A 23159-nucleotide genomic window follows, 5' to 3' on the forward strand; every position below is an offset into this window, starting at 1 on the left:
TCTTGAATATTACGCGGGAAATTCTATCATTGTATGATGAAAATTAGTAGATAATTATTAGTTATTAAAAGTGCAATACTAATCAGCTGGCAGAAAACAATCGTCATTACCTTCTTAATTATGAATGTGATAGTGCAAACAAAATAACGTAAGAATTTTTTAATTCGTTTATTGAACTTTGGAGTCGTTTCCAAGAAAACTGGACATATATTATTCACATTGATACCTGGACTCAAGGACTTAAATAGCATATTTAAGAATACATTTATCCCCTGACTGTTCGTCTTTCAGTATATATATATAACATAGTAATACAAATGACGAAGGAAGACAACTTTTTGACTCGTGCCCTGACCGGGCCTCGAACTCACGATCTACGGCACCCAATCGCCTAGCCAGAAATACCCGCAGCCGTATTGGATTTTCCCCCTTTCTTCATTTCTTCAAATAGCTCATTCTTCAATATTGATGTTTATTTATTCCTAGAATGATGTCCTATAACATCTTTCCACAGGGGGATGAGTAACGACATCCTACGGTTGAATCTTCCCCCAGAGCCTAACCTTGACCCTAACACAGTATGTAAAACCTACCCAGCCCTGACGTCACATCAGTACGAACACTGTTTTCAGCACCCGGATGTGACGGCATCAGCCATTCAGGGAATTCAGGTAGCCATTCACGAATGTCAGCACCAGCTGAAGGACCACCGCTGGAATTGCTCCACGCTGGAAAAGAAAAATAAAAATCCTCATGCGAGCCCAATTCTTGGAAAAGGTATTTTTTCTATCCATTTCTTTTGAAATTTACGTTATGTTATTTTTCATGCTTTATAATTTTCGTTTTTCCATGAATATTCTCAGTTTACGATTTGTTACAATGCTTCTACAAGTCGTGCACTAGTGAAATAGATTACATCACCATCAGTTTCGATGGAACCCTGTTGAAATACGGTTACCAACAGAACGATTTTCAGTTTAAAATGCTATTGCAACACGTATATAAACACTTCTATTCTGTTTTTGCATTTGAAAATTTTGTTAAGTTTCAATGTTAACGCTTTTTATTTATTCATTTATCAAATTTTCATCAGTCAATCTGAATTTGGACATATCTCGTTGATTCTCGTATAAGCTTTCTTTAAAGGTGACACCGAAATAAATGTTGGTATCATCAATGGGATACACGGTTCCTAACTTACCATTATCAACATTTTTCGTGGCCAGTTTCTCGTATGGCTTAAGCCAAGCTACCTAAATATTTCCTATTTTTCGAACTTTTGGTCTTTCAATCTTAATGAGCCGTAAAGAACAGGCCAAATAGGAAACATAATGGATATTACATTGTTATATCAGAATGTCAGTTCTGAAAAGCAGTAATGGCCATTTGTGAATCTGACAAATTCCTTATCCCTACGGATAATGCCTAGCGTTTTGTTTTGGTAAACGATGGTTTTTTGCATTAAGTGACTTGTGATATTGACGGCCAATTGAGTTGGCATTCAATACCACTTGTTTCTTTGACATTCTATGATAATTCTGCATCGATGTGGTGTCCTAATATTCAAATACGATACACAAATTTGAACTATATTTATAGTTGAGATTATGTCAGAAATACTAAAATAACTACACGTTTTAAAAACCAATCCTACCAGCATTTCCCTCCTGTCTCCAAGGCGGAATGTGTCGCTTTAAAGGGTACATTAAGTATTTCTTTAGCGTAGTCAACGTGTATTCTCACTTAAATAATGTAAGAAAGTATTAGGTTATTCTCTGGAAATTATGATACAGCTTATATTTGTAGACAAAAACGTTTCTTTAAGTAGGTTATTTATATATAGGTAATTTGTACAACTATTATATATATAGTATTGTACAGTATGTTATTTATCTGTGGGTAATATGTATCATTAATGATACATATAATTGGTATGGATCTAGTAGTACCGGTGACGTATTTTAATCGCTGTATAACTCGTCTTTCTATTCGTCAGTTGTAAATACTAAATACTAAATTATACGAAATAATGTAATACTCAACAATTCAGTTATTTATTGGGTAAAAACAAAACTTTAAGTCTGTATGTATAAAAAGAAATAGTTGTAAATTACACGATATTTGAAAATTCAATTATTTGTTGGGTAAAAACAAAACTTTAAGTATGTACGTATAAAAAGAAGTAGTTGTAAATTACACGATATTTGTTTAGCAGGAGGCTGTTGATATAATCTTCATTATACACTTAAGCGTTTAGCGACCGTAGTAAATAAACTCTCAATTTACGACAGTGACAACTCCATTTTGAAACTTATACCCAAGTCCGGATTGTGTAGAACAGAGAAGAAATCAACACCGAACTACCATGTAATTTCAAATGTCTAAATCGGAAAGTGCCGACCAAAAACATTCCGAGGGTATGACAAAATACTATGATTTGGTAACAACCCTCCTACTTTAACAGGGATGTATAGGGGCCACTAGGGGCCAGAAGGGGTACCTGTCTAGACTTGGGTAATTGTCCGAAAATTTACACGGACGAATGAATATTTTTGGAATTAAGATTCCGAAATATACAGCCGAATACCTATCCAATGAGTATATGGTAAAGCTATGTAGTGAGTGTAATATTACAAGCACGTGTATCAATTCTGCATATAATTTAGAATAATGTCAGAGGTATTTTATATATTCTAGTTTATGAAAACTTTAACCTGATTTAGTTCTAGCTAATGGGTCATGGATGACTGGTTTTATTTTTCTGTTTACAGTTGAAGTACAATTAGGATGTAAAGTGAAAGATTGTAAATAAAAGCAATAAACATTAGACGTTATAAAAGTGTATTTAAACGAGTGTGATACCTTTGGATATGTCAGGCCCCCTCACCTATCCTCAATGTTCCCTGAACTCTGTGGATCTAGTGTCTATTGTGTATAATTGTATTCTGAATGACGGCAACGTATCAACTCCACATTGCTAATCATTAACCTAATGTTTATCAAAATAGAAAAGCGCTGGTTGTCACACCTGTAAGAGGTTTCCTTTGATGTTACCGATCTACAGGTAATATAACGTACAGTCAATTTATTGGTAAACCACAAGTATCTAGGAGGGATAAAGCGCCCAGCATTGATCATTTAGTAAATAGAAATACCCTGTTGATATCTTCAATTGGGGGCTGAAAACTAAACACAGGGTCAAAGCGATCCAGTGCCAACATTTTTCGACAGGAACTTTATTGTATAAAAATCTCATTTGCTTAAATTGTCAATTATCTGAAGACATTGTGTACTTACGCTTTACATTAGCTAACTGAATATGTTTAAATAGTCCTTCACGGTTTGTGAGATTTGTACTGTAGTCAATTCGACATTATGATGGGCATGATTGAGGAATGTTTGAGTTCTTTAATATAATGACCATTTGATTCATTCATTTTTGTAATATATTTACATTTTCTTTGTCATTTTGTTAACATATTTACATTTTCTTTAATATCAATGCCGTGTTTTCTCATACAATTAATATAAAAACAAAATGTTTAGTGTACAGCATAGCTTAAGCTAACTTTACACTAGGTTGTCGAGCTCATGTAAAGTTAGCATAGACGTGCTAAATATATACATGGTACAGTGCAAATCACTTACGTATCAAATGAGCCTAACTTGAATAACCTAGCACAGAGTGGCCGTTGACATTGAACAAATATTGAAGGTTCGATAAGAACCCTCAAACGAGCTTGGATGTTACTGGTAGAATGAGAAAAATGTTTTTGATATTTTAACAAATTGTCATTGTACCCCCTTCTACAAACATTTGCATAGAAAAGAGAAAAGTGCGAAACGTTGAAGAAGCTATTAAACTGCCCTGATAGGCCAGGCCTTACATTCCAAACCTATTACATGGCCATTGTCTGGTAACGATTGGACATTAGGTCAAATTCTCTGTCACTCAAATCAGCTACCGACAGACATTCATTAACAAAAACCACAGTATCTATCATGTTTGGTTTATAGACGATTATATTAATCACTAATACCCATCTCCAATATGTGTAGATAGGAATGCAGATTTTTGGGTTTTGTTTGTTCTAATCAAACGGGATCTGATACCCAATAATATATATGTATCGATAGAAGGCGAGTGGTTTTCTCCATTAATCTTGATAACATTTATAAAAATAATAAAAACAAATTAATTTTGATTTAATTAATTTCATTAATTAATTAATTAGAATAAACAAATAAAGACTGCAGTCACAGGATCAGTCAAACCTGTGTTTGTTGATTCAAATTTGGTATTACTTACTGCTGTATGATGAATTTTCGAGGTTGAAGAATATGTAGAGTAACTTGGTAGAAATATTGACTGATGTGTCAAGGGATTCAGAGTACAGACCAACCTAAAATTAAAGCTATCACATTTATTATAAAAAAAATATAACGAAATGTTAGCAACAAATTTTACCTTTTAAAGGCATTTCAACATAGATTACATTAGGTCGAAAAAACAACTTTCCTGGTTTAAACAGAAATGTTTCGCTAATTGCATAGAAGGACAGTCTCTGGTTCGGGTTTTTACTAGAAATACAGATGTATACCACCATGAAATTTATTTTTCACAACATAAATATAATAAACCATATCCTCAGTAGAGCTGTATTAATTAATACAATTAACCAATCAGTTAATCAATATTTTATCATAATGTCACGCATCATTAAAGATTCATAAAATATCATACAGAGAGTTTATAAAAGATGCCCAGTCAATAACTGCTTACTGTAAACGTGATTATTTTCGCGGGGGGTTTAATTTCGCAATTTTAATATCTAAACTATACGCGTGGGAGTATTTTTTAGATCGATCCATTTTCGTTTGCAGTTCAAGATTACGCAAATTGATATCATAATAATACGCGTGGGGAAAATTTTCGCGAACAAAAGGAGTCCACGTAATTAGGGTAAATTCCCCCCTCGCATAAATTTCAACGTTTACAGTATTAGACACGTCCAGCTATTTGTAGGTACCTCATGTGTAAAAGGAAGTGAAGACTTAGAATAGATACAATTTCCTCAAAATTCGTAAAATATGAAAACTTATAGAAAAGAAATATTTCTTCATCACATTAAGTTAAATCAATATTGCAACCCATTATGATTTATAATACAAATAAACATGTGCTCAGGCCTCAGACGTAGTCTACATCGCGTGCACTCCATACGTGATACCGCAGACCACGTGGTTACCGAATCCGCCTGATGTGAGCTAGAGTTTCTCTGTTCTAAACATGTTGTAACTAAATGTGATGTTAAAAACTGTTAATTGCCGCTAAACACCTCATTCGATACCGTCTAGTGAACAATTAGAAACACTAAAACCTGCTAGTCATTATATATATACTGGCACTGTTTGATCTGGGCGTGACCGGCAAGTACACATTGAATCTAGAAAACCTAGGTTCATTTGAACCTAATTAATGGCCGAAAATCGATAGCAGATGCTATCAAAAGTGTCAAAAATATAGGCTTAAATATAAGATGTTAGCAGAAGATTAGATTTTGGGTGGCTCGAAGGCTAGGATACGGTAAACGACGATTTTACCTAAAATAGCTTCAGAGAATAATGTTATTGAAGTTTCAGGGGAAGATGGCCTTAGGTCGCATATCTTAGTTACAGTAATGGAGAGTTTTATCTTCAATGGTGGGGAAGGTATTTGGGTGTTTGACCCCCAGATTTATAGTAATGGCGAGTTTCATCTTAAAAGGTGGCGAAGTTTTTTGGGTGTTTGACCCCCAGATTTATAGTAATGGCGAGTTTCATCTTAAAAGGTGGCGAAGTGTTTTGGGTGTTTGACCCCCAGATTTATAGTAATGGCGAGTTTTATCTTCAATGGTGGGGCAGGTTTTGGGGTGCCTTGCTAGAAATCATGACATTGACGAGTTTTACCGAAAAGTTTTAAAGATTCCGATAAAACGTTTTAGTTTTTCGGTTGGTTTGAGGGTTAGTAATATTGAGACACACTGTTCACCCTGTTGTAGATAAGTAAATTTAGATAAGTTAATTATTCGGTCTGTTTATCCACTGAATATGTAACGTATGTGCAGAACATCATATTCAACTGTTTAATGTTGGATTTATACATTGCATTATATAATTCATAAACCTGATATTAACATTTTAAACTGATACATGCACTGTTACAATGTATCACACGGGCACCAGCTAAATCCAAGTGTTATCACAAAAAAGAAATATAAGGGAAGGCCTGCAATTGATCATAAACTCTTAACCTTTCACATTTTTCATTACAAAAATTTCACGCAGACATTATGTTTAAATCTATATGTTTCGATACATTCGATAAATAGGAATTGTGTTAATTTTTCTAGGTGCGACCATAAGTCAAACATAGTGAATGATAACGTTGTACTTCAGTCAGAATGCAATCGTCAAAACGCCACAGCTCGTCACACAGATCTGGGATTGTTGTACACAAAGTCCTTTACAAATCTCCTAGTATGTATCGCATAGAATTATCGGAATATTTGTTTCGCCACTTCAAATGAATACAGTTCCAAGGCCTATTGATGAAAATGTTATGAATGAAAATTTATTTAGTTTTTTTTTTTTGTAAAAAAAAAAAGACATAAAAACCGATAAGTGTTTAAAGGTAATAATGAGGCTATGAATACAATATACTAAAATAGAAAAATATCTTTTTAAATGTCTGAATTGGGGGCAAAGAACGTCTAAACAATTTCCTTTGATAAGCCTACCTTAATTCTGCTCATTTCAAATAAATTGGGATTTCTTTGAATCGGTCGAGACATTGAAGAGGTGTGCAGCGTTAAGTTATGAGCTAGAGACTCCATGATGGGTATCTCGTTGTTCTTTGACTATCTATATACACGTACAGCGGGTAGTACGTAATCACATATACATGTTACCCTAATTTTGATCCTTGACCCTTGGCGATCTCCGGGAGATTCGAGGAGATACTGTCGAGATGAAATATGATTACCGTTATAACGGGTTAACATAGAACTCGTCAGCCAATCAGTGGCCTTTGATGCAATACGGCACGGAGCTGTGATCCAAAACCGTTGATTTTATCAATATGATTATCTAGTATTAAACAGTTCTTCAATATATTAATTATCTGTTTAATAGTATTTCATTAAGCATTGCCCATTTATCATAGATTGATTCGAAACGACAGGTTTTTAACTACATATGTACCATCGGCATGGCGGTCCTTCGAAAAAAATGCATGTTTCAAATTTTTAACCTGCATTTTACCTGTAAAAAATGCAAGGAAAATCCGTAGCTTGCGTAATTTGCACCTGCAAATGTCAAAGGTCATGTCTGAAACGCAATGACTGCTATCGTAATTTTGGAAGTGTGTCATAAGCCAGATGGCGATCACTGCAGTGTAAAACTTCACAGGCTTCAACCTTCCAAATATATAACTATATTATTAGCACGTCAAAGGTACCCAATGTGAATTTGGACATATATTAATCAGTAATAAGATTTAAAATTTATTAGTGCTATCTTTTTATCACGTGACCTATTCCTCATAAATTAAGCTATAGGAAGTGCGTATGGTCCGTTTGACTGACGGATTGATAGAATACTGAGCTATTTTTGGATTATGAAATATGTCACGTTAAACATTAATTATTGGTGTACTTTTGACGTACACAAATTACGCCATGCTGCTACATTTTGCTGTTGACGACTTCACTCAAAGACATCTTTTGCATTTCAATAGATTTTCAACGAAACTCAAAATAAATATTAGTTAAGTAGGATGCCAACATAATCCATAGCATCAAATAACATTGATTTCTCGTTAGATTTTTGCCTAGCTAAGTGAGTTTTATAACATATCAGGCCTACCTCTATAAGTCCCATTACACGTTAGACCAACCTCTGTCCCATTACACGTTAGACCTACCTCTGTCTCATTACACGTTAGACCTACCTCTGTCTCATTACACGTTAGACCTACCTCTGTCCCATTACACGTTAGACCTACCTCTGTCCCATTACACGTTAGACCTACCTCTGTCTCATTACACGTTAGACCTACCTCTGTCTCATTACACGTTAGACCTACCTCTGTCTCATTACACGTTAGACCTACCTCTGTCCCATTACACGTTAGACCAACCTCTGTCCCATTACACGTTAGACCTACCTCTGTCTCATTACACGTTAGACCTACCTCTGTCTCATTACACGTTAGACCTACCTCTGTCTCATTACACGTTAGACCTACCTCTGTCTCATTACACGTTAGCCCTACCTGTCTCATTACACGTTAGACCTACCTCTGTCCCATTACACGTTAGACCTACCTCTGTCTCATTACACGTTAGACCTACCTCTGTCGCATTACACGTTAGACCTACCTCTGTCTCATTACACGTTAGACCTACCTCTGTCTCATTACACGTTAGACCCACCTCTGTCTCATTACACGTTAGACCCACCCACCTCTGTCTCATTACACGTTAGACCCACCTCTGTCTCATTACACGTTAGACCTACCTCTGTCTCATTACACGTTAGACCTACCTCTGTCTCATTACACGTTAGACCTACCTCTGTCTCATTACACGTTAGACCTACCTCTGTCTCATTACACGTTAGACCTACCTCTGTCTCATTACACGTTAGACCTACCTCTGTCTCATTACACGTTAGACCTACCGCTGTCTCATTACACGTTAGACCTACCTCTGTCTCATTACACGTTAGACCTACCTCTGTCTCATTACACGTTAGACCTACCTCTGTCTCATTACACGTTAGACCTACCTCTGTCTCATTACACGTTAGACCTACCGCTGTCTCATTACACGTTAGACCTACCTCTGTCTCATTACACGTTAGACCTACCTCTGTCTCATTACACGCTAAACCCACCTCTGTTTCATTACACGTTAGACCTACCTCTGTCCCATTACACGTTAGACCCACCTCTGTCCCATAACACGTTAGACCTACCTCTGTCCCATTACACGTTAGACCCACCTCTGTCCCATAACACGTTAGACCTACCTCTGTCTCATTACAAGTTAGACCTACCTCTGTCTCATTACACGTTAGACCTACGTCTGTCTCATTACACGTTAGACCTACCTCTGTCTCATTACACGTTAGACCCACCTCTGTCTCATTACACGTTAGACCTACATCTGTCCCATTACACGTTAGACCCACCTCTGTCTCATTACACGTTAGACCTACATCTGTCCCATTACACGTTAGACCTACCTCTGTCCCATTACACGTTAGACCTACCTCTGTCTCATTACACGTTAGACCCACCTCTGTCCCATTACACGTTAGACCCACCTCTGTCTCATTACACGTTAGACCTACCTCTGTCTCATTACACGTTAGACCTACCTCTGTCTCATTACACGTCAGACCTACCTCTGTCTCATTACACGTTAGACATACCTCTGTCTCATTACACGTTAGATCTACCTCTGTCTCATTACACGTTAGACCCACCTCTATAAGTCTCATTACACGTTAGACCTACCTCTGTCTCATTACACGTTAGACCTACCTCTGTCTCATTACACGTTAGACCTACCTCTGTCTCATTACACGTTAGACCTACCTCTGTCTCATTACACGTTATACCTACCTCTGTCTCATTACACGTTAGACCTACCTCTGTCTCATTACACGTTAGACCTACCTCTGTCTCATTACACGTTAGACCGACCTCTGTAAGTCTCATTACACGTTAGACCTACCTCTGTCTCATTACACGTTAGACCTACCTCTGTCCCATTACACGTTAGACCTACCCTTTAAGTCTCATTACACGTTAGACCCACCTCTGTCTCATTACACGTTAGACCTACCTCTATCTCATTACACGTTAGACCTACCTCTGTCTCATTACACGTTAGACCCACCTCTGTCTCATTACACGTTAGACCCACCTCTGTCTCATTACACGTTAGACCTACCTCTGTCTCATTACACGTTAGACCTACCTCTGTCCCATTACACGTTAGACCTACCTCTGTCTCATTACACGTTAGACCTACCTCTGTCCCATTACACGTAAGACCTACCTCTGTCTCATTACACGTTAGACCTACCTCTGTCTCATTACACGTTAGACCTACCTTTGTAAGTCTCATTACACGTTAGACCTACCTCTGTCTCATTACACGTTAGACCTACCTCTGTCTCATTACACGTTAGACCTACCTCTGTCTCATTACACGTTAGACCTACCTCTGTCTCATTACACGTTAGACCTACCTCTGTCTCATTACACGTTAGACCTACCTCTGTCTCATTACACGTTAGACCTACCTCTGTCTCATTACACGTTAGACCTACCTCTGTCTCATTACACGTTAGACCTACCTCTGTCTCATTACACGTTAGACCTACCTCTGTCTCATTACACGTTAGACCTACCTCTGTCTCATTACACGTTAGACCTACCTCTGTCTCATTACACGTTATACCTACCTCTGTCTCATTACACGTTAGACCTACCTCTGTCTCATTACACGTTAGACCTACCTCTGTCTCATTACACGTTAGACCCACCTCTGTCTCATTACACGTTAGACCTACCTCTGTCTCATTACACGTTAGACCTACCTCTGTCTCATTACACGTTAGACCTACCTCTGTCTCATTACACGTTAGACCCACCTCTGTCTCATTACACGTTAGACCCACCTCTGTCTCATTACACGTTAGACCTACCTCTGTCTCATTACACGTTAGACCTACCTCTGTCTCATTACACGTTAGACCTACCTCTGTCTCATTACACGTTAGACCTACCTCTGTCTCATTACACGTTAGACCTACCTCTGTCTCATTACACGTTAGACCCACCTCTGTCTCATTACACGTTAGACCTACCTCTGTCTCATTACACGTTAGACCTACCTCTGTAAGTCTCATTACACGTTAGACCCACCTCTGTCCCATTACACGTTAGACCTACCTCTGTCCCATTACACGTTAGACCTACCTCTGTCTCATTACACGTTAGACCTAGCTCTGTCTCATTACACGTTAGACCTACCTCTGTCTCATTACACGTTAGACCTACCTCTGTCTCATTACACGTTAGACCCACCTCTGTAAGTCCCATTACACGTTAGACCTACCTCTGTCTCATTACACGTTAGACCTACCTCTGTCTCATTACACGTTAGACCCACCTCTGTCTCATTACACGTTAGACCTACCTCTGTCTCATTACACGTTAGACCTACCTCTGTCCCATTGTCTCATTACACGTTAGACCCTACCTCTGTCTCATTACACGTTAGACCCACCTCTGTATCATTTACACGTTAGGACCTAACTCTGTCTCATTACACGTTAGACCTACCTCTAGTCTCATTACACGTTAGACCCACCTCTGTCTCATTACACGTTAGACCTACCTCTGTCTCATTACAACGTTTAGACCTACCTCTGTCTCATTACACGTTAGACCTACCTCTGTCTCATTACACGTAGACCTACCTCTGTCTCATTAACACGTTTAGACCGACACTCTGTCTCATTACACGTTAGACCCACCTCTGTCTCATTACACGTTAGACTTACCTTCTGTCGCATTACACGTTAGACCTACCTCTGTCTCATTACACGTTAGGACCCTACCTCTGTCTCATTTACACGTTAGGACCCTACCTCTGTCTCATTCCACTGTTAGACTACCTCTGTCTCATTACACGTTAGACCTACCTCTGTCTCATTACACGTTAGACCACCTCTGTCTCATTACACGTTAGACCTACCTCTGTCTCATTACACGTTAGACCTACCTCTGTCTCATTACACGTTAGACCCACCCTCTGTCTCATTACACGTTAGACCCTACCTCTGTCTCATTACACGTTAGACCTACCTCTGTCTCATTACACGTTAGACCTACCTCTGTCTCATTACACGTTAGACCTACCTCTGTCTCATTACACGTTAGACCTACCTCTGTCTCATTACACGTTAGACATACCTCTGTCTCATTACACGTTAGACCTACCTCTGTCCCATTACACGTTAGACCTACCTCTGTCTCATTACACGTTAGACCTACCTCTGTCTCATTACACGTTAGACCAACCTCTGTCTCATTACACGTTAGACCTTACCTCTGTCTCATTACACGTTAGACCTACCTCTGTCTCATTACACGTTAGACCCACCTCTGTCTCATTACACGTTAGACATACCTCTGTCTCATTACACGTTAGACCCACCTCTGTCTCATTACACGTTAGACATACCTCTGTCTCATTACACGTTAGACCTACCTCTGTCTCATTACACGTTAGACCTACCTCTGTCTCATTACACGTTAGACCTACCTCTGTCTCATTACACGTTAGACCTACCTCTGTCCTCATTACACGTTAGACCTACCTCTGTCTCATTACACGTTAGACCCTACCTCTGTCTCATTACACGTTAGACCTACCTCTGTCTCATTACACGTTAGACCCTACCTCTGTCTCATTACACGTTAGACCTACCTCTGTCTCATTACACGTTAGACCTACCTCTGTCTCATTACACGTTAGACCTACCTCTGTCTCATTACACGTTAGACCTACCTCTGTCTCATTACACGTTAGACCTACCTCTGTCTCATTACACGTTAGACCTACCTCTGTCTCATTACACGTTAGACCTACCTCTGTCTCATTACACGTTAGACCTACCTCTGTCTCATTACACGTTAGACCTACCTCTGTCTCATTACACGTTAGACCTACCTCTGTCTCATTACACGTTAGACCTACCTCTGTCTCATTACACGTTAGACCCTACCTCTGTCTCATTACACGTTAGACCTACCTCTGTCTCATTACACGTTAGACCTACCTCTGTCTCATTACACGTTAGACCTACCTCTGTCTCATTACACGTTAGACCTACCTCTGTCTCATTACACGTTAGACCTACCTCTAGTCTCATTACACGTTAGACCTACCTCTGTCTCATTACACGTTAGACCTACCTCTGTCTCATTACACGTTAGACCTACCTCTGTCTCATTACACGTTAGACCTACCTCTGTCTCATTACACGTTAGACCTACCTCTGTCTCATTACACGTTAGACCTACCTCTGTCCTCATTACACGTTAGACCTACCTCTGTCTCATTACACGTTAGACCTACCTCTGTCCATTACACGTTAGACCTACCTCTGTCTCATTACACGTTAGACCTACCTCTGTCTCATTACACGTTAGACCTACCTCTGTCTCATTACACGTTAGACCTACCTCTGTCTCATTACACGTTAGACCTACCTCTGTCTCATTACACGTTAGACCTACCTCTGTCTCATTACACGTTAGACCTACCTCTGTCTCATTACACTTTGACTACCTCGTTCATTTCATTAGACCACCTCTTCCCATTTCACGTAGACCACCTGCTCTTTCACGTTAAAAACCTTGTTCATTACACGTTAGACCCACCTCTGTCCATTTCACGTTGACCTACCTCTGTCTCATTCCCCTTGACCTACCCCGTTCCCTTCACGTAGAAATACCCCTTCCATTAAAATTAGCCACCTCTGCTCATTTACACGTTTGACCACCCCCTTGTTTCAATACCGTTAGACCACCCTGTCTCATTACCTTGCCTACCTCTTCTCATACACGTTTTGACACCCCTGTTCATTTCACTTTTGACCTACCTTTTCTACACGTTAGACCACCTCTCTATTACCGTTAGACCACCCTGTTTCATTTCAAATTGACCTCCCCCGTTCTTCAGTTAGCCTACCCCGTCCCTTACCTTAGGGCCCACTTGTCTCATTACAGTTAGACTACCTTTCCCTTACCGTTAGACCTACCCCCTTTTCTCATTTAGTTACACGTTAGACCTACCTCTGTCTCATTACACGTTAGACCTACCTCTGTCTCATTACACGTTAGACCTACCTCTGTCTCATTACACGTTAGACCTACCTCTGTCTCATTACACGTTAGACCTAGCTCTGTCTCATTACACGTTAGACCTACCTCTGTCTCATTACACGTTAGACCTACCTCTGTCTCATTACACGTTAGACCTACCTCTGGTCTCATTACACGTTAGACCTACCTCTGTCTCATTACACGTTAGACCTACCTCTGTCTCATTACACGTTAGACCTACCTCTGTCTCATTACACGTTAGACCTACCTCTGTCTCATTACACGTTAGACCTACCTCTGTCTCATTACACGTTAGACCTACCTCTGTCTCATTACACGTTAGACCTACCTCTGTCTCATTACACGTTAGACCTACCTCTGTCTCATTACACGTTAGACCTACCTCTGTCTCATTACACGTTAGACCTACCTCTGTCTCATTACACGTTAGACCTACCTCTGTCTCATTACACGTTAGACCTACCTCTGTCTCATTACACGTTAGACCTACCTCTGTCTCATTACACGTTAGACCTACCTCTGTCTCATTACACGTTAGACCTACCTCTGTCCCATTACACGTTAGACCTACCTCTGTCTCATTACACGTTAGACCTACCTCTGTCTCATTACACGTTAGACCTACCTCTGTCTCATTACACGTTAGACCTACCTCTGTCTCATTACACGTTAGACCTACCTCTGTCTCATTACACGTTAGACCTACCTCTGTCTCATTACACGTTAGACCTACCTCTGTCTCATTACACGGTTAGACCTACCTCTGTCTCATTACACGTTAGACCTACCTCTGTAAGTCTCATTACACGTTAGACCTACCTCTGTCTCATTACACGTTAGACCTACCTCTGTCTCATTACACGTTAGACCTACCTCTGTCTCATTACACGTTAGACCTACCTCTGTCTCATTACACGTTAGACCTACCTCTGTCTCATTACACGTTAGACCTACCTCTGTCTCATTACACGTTAGACCTACCTCTGTCTCATTACACGTTAGACCTACCTCTGTCTCATTACACGTTAGACCTACCTCTGTCTCATTACACGTTAGACCCACCTCTGTCTCATTACACGTTAGACCTACCTCTGTCTCATTACACGTTAGACCTACCTCTGTCTCATTACACGTTAGACCTACCTCTGTCTCATTACACGTTAGACCTACCTCTGTCTCATTACACGTTAGACCCACCTCTGTCTCATTACACGTTAGACCTACCTCTGTCTCATTACACGTTAGACCTACCTCTGTCTCATTACACGTTAGACCTACCTCTGTCTCATTACACGTTAGACCTACCTCTGTCTCATTACACGTTAGACCTACCTCTGTCTCATTACACGTTAGACCTACCTCTGTCTCATTACACGTTAGACCTACCTCTGTCTCATTACACGTTAGACATACCTCTGTCTCATTACACGTTAGACCTACCTCTGTCTCATTACACGTTAGACCTACCTCTGTCTCATTACACGTTAGACCTACCTCTGTCTCATTACACGTTAGACTTACCCTCTGTCTCATTACACGTTAGACCTACCTCTGTCTCATTACACGTTAGACCTACCTCTGTCTCATTACACGTTAGACCTACCTCTGTCTCATTACACGTTAGACCTACCCTCTGTCTCATTACACGTTAGACCCTACCTCTGTCTCATTACACGTTAGACCCTACCTCTGTCTCATTACACGTTAGACCTACCTCTGTCTCATTACACGTTAGACCTACCTCTGTCTCATTACACGTTAGACCTACCTCTGTCTCATTACACGTTAGACCTACCTCTGTCTCATTACACGTTAGACCTACCTCTGTCTCATTACACGTTAGACCTACCTCTGTCTCATTACACGTTAGACCTACCTCTGTCTCATTACACGTTAGACCTACCTCTGTCTCATTACACGTTAGACCTACCTCTGTCTCATTACACGTTAGACCTACCTCTGTCTCATTACACGTTAGACCTACCTCTGTCTCATTACACGTTAGACCTACCTCTGTCTCATTACACGTTAGACCTACCTCTGTCTCATTACACGTTAGACCTACCTCTGTCTCATTACACGTTAGACCTACCTCTGTCTCATTACACGTTAGACCTACCTCTGTCTCATTACACGTTAGACCTACCTCTGTCTCATTACACGTTAGACCTACCTCTGTCTCATTACACGTTAGACCTACCTCTGTCTCATTACACGTTAGACCTACCTCTGTCTCATTACACGTTAGACCTACCTCTGTCTCATTACACGTTAGACCTACCTCTGTCTCATTACACGTTAGACCTACCTCTGTCTCATTACACGTTAGACCTACCTCTGTCTCATTACACGTTAGACCTACCTCTGTCTCATTACACGTTAGACCTACCTCTGTCTCATTACACGTTAGACCTACCTCTGTCTCATTACACGTTAGACCCACCTCTGTCTCATTACACGTTAGACCTACCTCTGTCTCATTACACGTTAGACCTACCTCTGTCTCATTACACGTTAGACCTACCTCTGTCTCATTACACGTTAGACCTACCTCTGTCTCATTACACGTTAGACCTACCTCTGTCTCATTACACGTTAGACCTACCTCTGTCTCATTACACGTTAGACATACCTCTGTCTCATTACACGTTAGACCTACCTCTGTCTCATTACACGTTAGACCTACCTCTGTCTCATTACACGTTAGACCTACCTCTGTCTCATTACACGTTAGACCTACCTCTGTCTCATTACACGTTAGACCTACCTCTGTCTCATTACACGTTAGACCTACCTCTGTCTCATTACACGTTAGACCTACCTCTGTCTCATTACACGTTAGACCTACCTCTGTCTCATTACACGTTAGACCTACCTCTGTCTCATTACACGTTAGACCTACCTCTGTCTCATTACACGTTAGACCTACCTCTGTCCCATTACACGTTAGACCCACCTCTGTCTCATTACACGTTAGACCCACCTCTGTAAGTCTCATTACACGTTAGACCTACCTCTGTCTCATTACACGTTAGACCTACCTCTGTCTCATTACACGTTAGACCTACCTCTGTCTCATTACACGTTATATCTACCTCTGTCTCATTACACGTTAGACCTACCTCTGTCCCATTACACGTTAGACATACCTCTGTCTCATTACACGTTAGACCTACCTCTGTCTCATTACACGTTAGACCTACCTCTGTAAGTCTCATTACACGTTAGACTACCTCTGTCTAATTACACGTTAGACTACCTCTGTCTAATTACACGTTAGACCTACCTCTGTCTCATTACACGTTAGACCTACCTCTGTCTCATTACACGTTAGACCTACCTCTGTCTCATTACACGTTAGACCTACCTCTGTAAGTCTCATTACACGTTAGACCTACCTCTGTCTCATTACACGTTAGACCTACCTCTGTCTCATTACACGTTAGACCTACCTCTGTCTCATTACACGTTAGACCTACCTCTGTCCCATTACACGTTAGACCTACCTCTGTCTCATTACACGTTAGACCTACCTCTGTAAGTCTCATTACACGTTAGACCTACCTCTGTCTCATTACACGTTAGACCTACCTCTGTCTCATTACACGTTAGACCCACCTTTGTCTCATTACACGTTAGATATACCTCTGTCTCATTACACGTTAGACCTACCTCTGTCTCATTACACGTTAGACCTACCTCTGTCTCATTACACGTTAGACCTACCTCTGTCTCAATTACACGTTAGACATACCTCTGTCTCATTACACGTTAGACCTACCTCTGTCTCATTACACGTTAGACCTACCTCTGTCTCATTACACGTTAGACCTACCTCTGTCTCATTACACGTTAGACCTACCTCTGTCTCATTACACGTTAGACCTACCTCTGTCTCATTACACGTTAGACCTACCTCTGTCTCATTACACGTTAGACCTACCTCTGTCTCATTACACGTTAGACCTACCTCTGTCTCATTACACGTTAGACCTACCTCTGTCTCATTACACGTTAGACCTACCTCTGTCTCATTACACGTTAGACCCACCTCTGTCTCATTACACGTTAGACCTACCTCTGTCTCATTACACGTTAGACATACCTCTGTCTCATTACACGTTAGACCTACCTCTGTAAGTCTCATTACACTTTAGGCCTACCTGAGTTATAATAGCATACGCATTCTGCTTGCATCTATTAATTTGGAAAACTATGAGAATTGAAATATTGATGTGTCCTTTGCTTAATATACATTTCATTTTCATCCATTTCCCTATTTTTACGCCCTCTGTTTTGAGCACATTTATGTTTTAGCCATTTTCTAATTTATTATGTTTTTACGAGGCAACGTACCCTCCATGTTGATTCTCTTTCCTAATACATTTAGTTACATATTCGTGAAGTGTTTTATCTTGTCAGTCGTTTGGAATATTAATTTCAGTACGTCCTTTTTTTTCCCTCGAGATATCTGCAAGTACGCGGTTTTCACATATAAAAGTTGGGACGAAACACATATGACCAGTCCTTTTTCGGTTACGTCACTCGAAAGTAGAGTCGTCATAAATTTTCATTAATTTTTGAAATTAGAATATAACATTACACTTTTTCCTCCTACAGGTTTCCGGGAGTCGGCGTTTGCGTATGCTATCCTGGCTGCGGGAGTGACCCACCAGGTGGCGAAGGCGTGCAGTATGGGGAAACTGCGGTCCTGTGGCTGTGACATGAGTCAGCACGGCAAGGTCAAGGACAAATGGGAGTGGGGCGGGTGTAGTCACAACGTCGAGTTCGGAGAAAAATTCTCGGCAAAATTTTTGGATGTGAAGGAGAGGGCAAAAGACATCCACGCTAAAATAAATTTACACAACAACAGAGCCGGTCGTCTGGTAAGTGTATATATAACAGTAAATGATTATACTTTCCTCTTAGCTGTGGTTGTATCAAGTTAGGACTATAAAAATATATATAACACATTCCCCTTTCGAAGATATTTAATAGAAATCTCGGCTTCCCAAGATATATCGTTTTATCATAATGGTTAATAGAGAAACCTACCGAGGCCAACTCTGAACCACAGAGGTACCAATAACTAGCATCCATCACCTTAAATGTTTACACGTGTCGAATCACAAGTGCCTTGTTATTCGTTAAAGTAAGAACGACATAGGTCGTTGTTAAATAATATCCAAGTGGAAACAACATTGGAATCTCAAGAGGCACTATCCCGATCAACTGTTCCTGACGGGATCATAGAAATATTCAGATTGCCCTAGACTAAAAATACAACAACACCAGAATCGTAAAGTTTAAAATCAAACCTCAATTTACATTTAATGAGTGTATAAGCTAAGGACCACATTGTCTATGCGCTGTGCGTGAGCCACCGCCAGACCTAAAGCTAGGCAGTTTCCAGAACAGTCGTTAGAGGGGCATGCGGAATGTGTTTAAAGTTTCTCTTCGTCTCTTCATCAATGAAAACTCAAGAGGTTGAAGAAACAGACTGTTGCAGAAAATTGAGCTAATTATACGGCCAATAAATCGCATGCCTGGCACGCGCGGTATCTATGGTGATAGCACGGTCACGCGCCGGAAAACTACAACAAACATGGCGACCGTAAACGCGGCAGCTCATGCTGTGAATGAAAGTGTTCTTTCAATCTTTCTGCTTTCTGATATTTCCTTTTTCTCTTTCATAAAAATCTGCGTTTTCTTTTATATCTTAAAGTCTACATGTGAAACCATAAACAATGCGGTACAGTAGGGTTTGTAAGTGACGTATTTGTTTTAGATTTTCCCCTTGGTATCTACCGCCATCATCAGAGTGTTTACAGCAGTGCAGATTCCAAAGTGTAGACGATTACAGGAGATCAGATCTCAATGTCGAGTCCCACACCGACCTAAGTAATAGTGTATGTAAAATTGTGTAGAAACCACCAACGTTGAAGAAGTAAATTTGGCGAAAGTTCGTAGTTCCCCGAGTTCTACGCAGTTTATCGGGTAAAATAGTGGTTTAAGTTGCTAACATTCTCAAATTATCGCCCATTCGTCTGTTCTGCCATAGACGAACAAATATACCATGTATTGCCGTCAACATGTCGCGAGACTTCAAAAGAAAATCCATAGACTTGTTTAAGTCATATACTTCAAAGTGGCTTAATGCCGTTTTGAAAATATATGACATTTCAAAAACATTGTTAAATGTAGTAAACAAAACCTTGCGGCTTTAATAACATCGACAGTGTACTGGAGTCTACCACACATCATATTAAAACAGGTACGGGAGGGGGGCGAGAGGGGGCCTAATTTAATTAAGTATGGTTTGGTTTAGTATTGTTTAACGTCCTATCGACAGGTAAGGTCATTCAAGGACGGCCTACCCCTTGTGCCGACTTTATAGTGCTACCTCACTGAAGTATACTGCCGAAGACATTCAGCAGGACACCCTATGTCATCACGTCATAACGAGTGAACCAGTTGTCCTATTACCTCTTAAAATGTGCGCTAAACAGGAGTAGCAACTACCATTTTATAGAGTCTGTTATGCTTGGCAAGGGGACAGGACCCTACGTCTCCCTCACAAGGGCGAACGCTCAACTAAAGGCCAAAGGTGAGACTGTGTCAAGGGAGACATCAGGAAGAATCAAATTGCTAGAAAGAAGAGAAATGATAATATTCCAAATTAAATCGCACCTTAGAGTCATGCGAGGGATGTGGACAGAAAGTAAAAATCGTACAAATCTTACGCCCAAACGGGAGAGGTTGACAACCATGTGACAACGAGTGTTACGTCACCGTGATAACAGACAGCGAGGAATTTCTGTGACAGTGGTAAACACATGGTATCGGAAATGATTTGGCATCGACAAGGAGGCCGCGGTGGCCGAGTGGTAAAGGTGTCCGACACTTTATCACTAGCCCTCCACCCCCGCGGTGGCCGAGTGGTTAAGGTGTCCCGACACTTTATCACTAGCCCTCTATCCCCGCGGTGGCCGAGTGGTTAAGGTGTCCCGACACTTTATCACTAGCCCTCTATCCCCGCGGTGGCCGAGTGGTTAAGGTGTCCCGACACTTTATCACTAGCCCTCCACCCCCGCGGTGGCCGAGTGGTTAAGGTGTCCCGACACTTTATCACTAGCCCTCCACCCCCGCGGTGGCCGAGTGGTTAAGGTGTCCCGACACTTTATCACTAGCCCTCTATCCCCGCGGTGGTCGAGTGGTTAAGGTGTCCCGATACTTTATCACTAGCCCTCTACCTCTGGGTTGCGAGTTCGAAACCTACGTGGGGCAGTTGCCAGGTACTGACCGTAGGCCGGTGGTTTTTCTCCGGGTACTCCGGCTTTCCTCCACCTCCAAACCTGGCACGTCCTTAAATGACCCTGGCTGTTAATATGTTAGATGACAGGTGGATGTGAGAAGCCGCAAATATAGGGAAAACGATGGATATTAGGATATTGAGGTCTGCGACATGAACGAGACTCTGAAAAGATATATAATTCTTACTTTTCTTTTCTTTTTTAGATTATTTTGTCTAAATCAGCTCGTTTATCAACTATTTACATTAGTAGTTGCTTGGAACCATCCGGATACCAGTCACGGCGTTGGTTCGGAGAGTGTAATGTCCCGTTTTAACGTTATAATTACCCCACTGGTTTACTTATCAAAACTTGTTTTTGGAACCTTTAAGACCTTTGTATAAACGGTTCCGCAAAAAACGGCCAACGTAGTCTGTGTAGGAAAGCGCGGTGTAACCTAATCACCTTACCTAAATCTCGTCTGCCGGTCTTTGATTCCGGATTTTATGAGGTTCTCCTGTCCGAAGTGTGTGAACGCTGTTGGTTGTTACCGGCATCAAAGAGCACAAACCTTCTCAAGGTTTTAAGCTACAATTGCAGTCATTATATGTTACACAACCCGATGAACATTGTAGACGCATAATATATCTACTTTGATCACCGCAAAGATTATTTTCAACTCTGTAAATATAGCTGTGTCGACCGTGGAAGTCTGAACTATATGGTGAAAACAGGAATGTTCACTACAGACAGGGTTGTCTGAAAGTACAAAAAAAACTGTAAGTGTATATACTAAATCTAAGATTACACCAAAGTACACAAAAACTGGATCTTACATGAAGTACTCCCTGGATTACATGAATGTGTGCTAAAACCAAAGCTATATATAAAATATACTAAACCCAAAGATATATAAAATACACTAAACTAAAGTCATATAAAATATACTAAAACCAGAGTATATAAAATACACTAAACCAAAGTTATATAAAGTACGCTAAACGTAAGTTATATAAAATACACTACAACCAAAGTTATATAAAATTCACTAAAACCAAAGTTATATAAAATACATCAAACCAAAGTCATGTAAAATACACTTAATCAAGAGTTATATCAAATTCATTAAACCAAAGTCATGTAAAATAAACTAAAACCAAAGTTATATAAAATATAATAAAACCAAAGTTATATGAAATACACTAAACCAAAGTTATATGAAATACACTTAAACCAAATTGATATAAAACACACTAAACAAAGTTAGATAAAATACACTAACACAAACTTGATCTTTTGATAACATGTTGATGTGACCATTTACGTCATGCTGACGTCAGTTCCTGATCATGTTGATGTGACCATTTACGTCATGCTGACGTCATTTCCTGATCATGTTGGTGTGACCGCTTACGTCATGCTGACGTCAGATTATTGTATGATGTCGGTGTGACGTGACAAAATCTTTCCGTAACATCTCTAGAGTACGATTGACGCCTGCTTTTCTCGAATGTTTCAGTCTGTTATAAGGAACGTCCGCCGGAAGTGCAAATGTCACGGCATGTCAGGAAGTTGTGAGATTCAGACATGTTGGAAATCTACGCCAGACTTCCGGGAGGTTGGGATCCGCTTGAAGAAGAAGTATGACGCCGCGAGAAAGGTAAAGGTAAAGAGGATGATATTATTCTAACTTCTCCTCATTTCCTTCGGGGGGTGGGGCGTTAGGAGTATGCCTGTGTTCAGAATCATGTATCTTTTTAACGTTCGTCAAAATAAAACTAATTTTAATTTCGGTTTTACTGTACAATGTACGAAATATTAGAGGAGTAAGGGAGATAACTCCGACAAAACTCCTACAGGCAACTCTCATTGTGTATGTACTATGTATGGCTGCG

The 23159-nt window shown here is 40.3% G+C and overlaps 1 protein-coding gene across 4 annotated transcripts in view; it reads left to right on the forward strand.

Moving 5' to 3' along the window:
- Positions 1-23159, forward strand: part of LOC117317723 (protein Wnt-10a-like) — a 52557-nt gene that overhangs the window by 25898 nt on the left and 3500 nt on the right. For 3 of the 4 annotated variants that reach the window (XM_033872624.1, XM_033872622.1, XM_033872623.1), the window contains exons 3-5: positions 515-777; positions 18593-18858; positions 22784-22930. In XM_033872624.1, the coding sequence (XP_033728515.1) occupies positions 515-777; positions 18593-18858; positions 22784-22930 (676 nt within the window). The remainder of the gene's footprint in view (positions 1-514; positions 778-18592; positions 18859-22783; positions 22931-23159) is intronic. The other variant, XM_033872625.1, reaches the window with a different exon arrangement.

Source organism: Pecten maximus, chromosome 19, assembly GCF_902652985.1.
Source record: "Pecten maximus chromosome 19, xPecMax1.1, whole genome shotgun sequence".
NCBI classification, from domain to species: Eukaryota; Metazoa; Mollusca; class Bivalvia; order Pectinida; family Pectinidae; genus Pecten; species Pecten maximus.